The following is a 4,135-nucleotide window of genomic DNA, read 5'->3' as shown; positions in this document are numbered from 1 at the left end:
TTCAGCAGCTGCATTCAGCATAGTGCCCGACATCCCTAACGGGTGAGTTCCCAAAATCTCCTTGCAGACATCAGAGCAGGGTCCGTGTCTGAATAATCCAGAATGCAGGCAGAAGCAGGGATTTAATGCGCTTTGATGGCCATGAAAGGACAAACACCCCCTCAGCTCTGATCTTCTTCACCATTTTATTCAGCCGTGTGCATCTGCCGACCGTTAATAACTATATAAGCAGTCAAAGCTTAATTAAAAATGTTGGGGGGGAGGGTGTTCGGGTTCGGACCTGTAATTACTGTTAATTCGTTGGGTCAGGTGGGGTTCGGAAATGATGGCTACAGGCTGGGCCCAGGTCGGATTGGATTTTTTTGGGTCCGAATGCAATTCTAAAATACACTACACAGTATTGCTCTCTGCTTGTTTGTGCTGAAAATGAAACTTAAGTGAACGGCCAGGACTTGAAAGTAGACTTCATGCGCCCTCTGCTGGATACATTGTACAGTAAGTGGTGAAAATAAGAAGTGTTCATATCGGCACATAATGTGACAATTATCACAAAAAACGATAGATCCCCAGACGTCTATGTCAGCCTAAATTATCAGCCCTAATGATATATCGGTCGGGCTCTAATTTATACTAAAGGAAACATCCAAAATTTCAACATTTCTCTGCTGATTTGAATGAAAGAACGAGTAATTAACAGGCTTCTGAAGGACTGGAGGGCCTGCTGAAGAGCAGGGAAACAACTGACGTGCAGGACTGTGTCCCTTGAGGACCAGGATTAGTTTTGTAAATGTCCATGTAAAGAGTTTATTCACTCAGTTTTGCTGACATGTTTCCTTCTGTCTGAGCAGAGATACAAAGTGATTTCTGTGTCCAGTCTGGAGCCATTTGTTTATTTTACAACGGGTTTGTAAAAGAGTTGCCCCCTTTAGGTATTAGCTGTGTTCCACTTTGTTTTAGTTGGTCTCCATGGTTTCTGCACTCATCCTTGTGGAGACTCAGTCATGTTTCTTTCTGTTTCCATGTGGAACCATGATGCAGATGGGAAACTGCTAAGGTTTCTTTGTACCAGTTAGAAGTCAGCAGGTGGACCCTGTTTGCTGCAGGAAACACATTGTTTGACTTGTGTGTCAGTAATCACAGTCTTGCAGTTGGGATGTTACATCTTTTCTGCTTTTCTGTTTGACTTGTGAATATATGTTGATTTACTTGTATTTTTATGCTTTTCAGTTTTAAAAATGACTTTATTGAGAGGCCAACAGTTATCTCACACTGAAGCGATGTCACACAAACTCCCTTTAATATGTACTGTAAATATTCAATAGTGCTCTCTCCTGTCGTGTTCAGACTCGTACAGATGTTTATGCACAGCTGGTTGAATGATTTGATCTTGTCGCAGGAGGAACGATCCACATGGTGTGCAGGAACAAGGACAAGGCTGAGGAGGCGAGGGCGGACATCGTCAAGGAGACAGGAAATAAAGTACGGGGTGATTTCTTCCGTTCCACTCTTGATCCTCAGATGTGATACTTTTCACGACTATAAATGACTGATGTGGTTTCAGGAGATCTACGTCCACATCCTGGACTTATCTGAGACGAGGAAGGTCTGGGAGTTTGCTGAGAACTTCAAGAAGAAATTTAAGACCCTCAATGTGCTCGTAAGAAAGTTTGACGACTGTGCTGGCACCGTTGTCTTCAGTTATACTTCAGGAAGAAACTGTTCGCACGACTCAGCGAATGGTGATGTCATAAATCTGAATCTGTGCAGATCAATAATGCAGGAGCCATCATGAGTCAGAGGGACGTGAACGCTGAAGGACTCGAGAAGAGCTTTGCTGTCAACGTGCTCGGTAAGGGAAATGAATAATAGGTGCGGTGAAAACGTTAAGATAAAGATGGAACCGTTACAAAAGGTTTGTGTTGTTTTGTAGGGGTTTACATTCTCACCAAGAGTCTCATTCCTTTACTGGAAAAGAGTCCAGAGCCCAGAGTGGTGAGTCTGACGCTCCAGTTATTAGACCGAGATGGTTTAAATGTTTTATTGTCACATCCTCTCAGAAAACTTTAAATATTGAGAACATCTCTTCACATCCAGTTTGAAATCTTATCTGCAGATGGTTTGGTAGCTTGTAGCAGAATCTTGTTCATTGAGAAACAACGCAGCCAGGGTTTATAATACAAACCAAACTTTGTTTAATAAATCTAAATGTTTCCTTTTCTTTCAGTCGACCGATTGAAAAACACACATTTTGATAGTTAATTGCACCAGAAAAGGATCTGATAAGAGTTGTTGGCTGGCAAAACTCGAGTGTGACCACTTTAAGTTAGAATGTTTTAGATGGGCATTTGATCAATAATTGAGTTTATTCACAACACCAGTTAGTGCCTGATGCTAAAATTTGACCATAACGTCTCACCATCATTGTTCCGTTTCTGTCTGTTCAGATCTCGGTGTCGTCAGGCGGGATGTTGGTGCAGAAGCTCAGGATAGGAAATCTGCAGTCTGAGAGAGGTCGCTACGATGGCACCATGGTCTACGCCCAGCACAAAGTAAGAAATATCAAACCTGTTGCGCTCCAGGTCCACTCACAGGATGAAGAGCTGCCTGTGCTCCTAACAAAACACTTAAATATTTTACTAAATCTGTCAGACAGGAAAAATAACTTCTGTACCACCTGCATATGTAAGGGCTATTTGATTATGACCTAGTAGAAGATGACACACCGTGATTGTAAATCTGAACTAGGTCTTCTTTAACATGTATCCATTACGTGCCTTCAATACGTCTCTTCTGTTCTAGGAGTTATATTCTGTGCCGGAGTGAGCATGAAATGAGAAGATTTAAATGTAAACCACCATATTTTCCAGAGTACAAGTCACGTCAGTCAAAAAATGCATCATGAAGAGGGAAAAAAAACATATATAAGTCGCTTCAGCGTACAAGTCGTATTAATTATGCTTTTATTTAATGTTCAAACCAGCTTCATTTTGCCTGGTGCGGTGCCATCCATCCATCCATCCATTGCAGCCAGAGCCACTAACTCTCCAGCGTTCCTCCGCCTGCACCAGCTGAGTGAAGCGAGCAAGCACAGGAGGACTTGCTGTTGCAGTTCTTCAAAATTTAAAGCGTCAGTCAAAAATTGTGTTATGAATACGGAAAAAAATAATGTATATACTTTGCTTTGATGTATAAGTCTCAGGACTGACAAGTCTATGCAAAAAAAACTGTGACTTAAACATTGGAAAATACGGTACTAACCAAGCAGGTCAGACTCTGAATGAACTTCAGAATCGATACACTCATGCCAACCTGTGCAGCGTCCATATTTACTTGTGTAACCACAGCGTGCTGCATGACATCACAACTTATTATGAGTTGCTTCAGAGTCGTAAAGCGTTCACACTGCAGTCTGATGACAGCCACATTTAAATCACAACATGAACCCTGCAAACACATCTGGTCCAAGCTAAAAATTAAGCTGAGCTCTAGAACCTGCAGTGTGGACTTGTAGTGGTCGTCTCTTTTTATTACACACAAGTCACAAGTTAATATTAAACCTGATGAGAGTTATTAACTCGTATTTCACGCTCATTATTTCTGTAAAGAACAGAAACCTGAGCTGAAAACCTTGGATCAGGAACTGTGCAGTCTGTTGTGAAGTCAGGTTATAACCATCCTCATTATTTCTGTTTGTCACAAAGTATTTCATCTTGTTTCTTATATCTTTTTACATGTTGAGACTCGATAGGTTAATTATCAGATGCAGCCAAAATCAAAACACTTGTCACATGTACAGTATATGTTGCCAACTAAATATAAACATATTATTCCAGTATATGCAACAAATGGGTAAGTAATAAAGTTTTATTTTGGACATACAGTGCCTCTATATGGGCAGCACGGTGGCTCAGTTGATAGAGCTGTTGCTTCGCAGCGAGAAGGTCACCGGTTCAAATCCCGGCTGGCACCTTCTGTGTGGAGTTTGCATGTTCTCTCCGTGCATGTGTGGGTTTTCTCCAGGTACTCCAGTTTCCTCACACAGACCAAAAACATGCATGTTAGGCTGATTGGTGACTCTAAATTGTCTCTGAGTGAGTGAGTGAGTGAGTGAGTGAGTGAGTGAGTGAGTGAGTGA

General features: G+C 41.7%; 1 protein-coding gene across 1 annotated transcript in view; it reads left to right on the top strand.

Annotated features, from left to right (window-relative positions):
• Nucleotides 1-467: 467 nt before the first annotated feature.
• dhrs12la (dehydrogenase/reductase 12-like a) overlaps nucleotides 468-4,135 on the top strand; it is a 12,721-nt gene continuing 9,053 nt past the window's right edge. Inside the window, exons 1-6 of the mRNA XM_037678451.1 lie at nucleotides 468-495; nucleotides 1,397-1,479; nucleotides 1,562-1,657; nucleotides 1,768-1,849; nucleotides 1,931-1,992; nucleotides 2,445-2,549. Of these exons, the coding sequence (XP_037534379.1) occupies nucleotides 468-495; nucleotides 1,397-1,479; nucleotides 1,562-1,657; nucleotides 1,768-1,849; nucleotides 1,931-1,992; nucleotides 2,445-2,549 (456 nt within the window). The remainder of the gene's footprint in view (nucleotides 496-1,396; nucleotides 1,480-1,561; nucleotides 1,658-1,767; nucleotides 1,850-1,930; nucleotides 1,993-2,444; nucleotides 2,550-4,135) is intronic.

This window comes from Nematolebias whitei, chromosome 6 (genome assembly GCF_014905685.2).
Source record: "Nematolebias whitei isolate Nwh7 chromosome 6, NemWhi1, whole genome shotgun sequence".
NCBI classification, from domain to species: domain Eukaryota; kingdom Metazoa; phylum Chordata; class Actinopteri; order Cyprinodontiformes; family Rivulidae; genus Nematolebias; species Nematolebias whitei.
The sequence above is the reverse complement of the archived record's forward strand: the minus strand, read 5'-3'. Positions and strand labels throughout refer to the sequence as shown.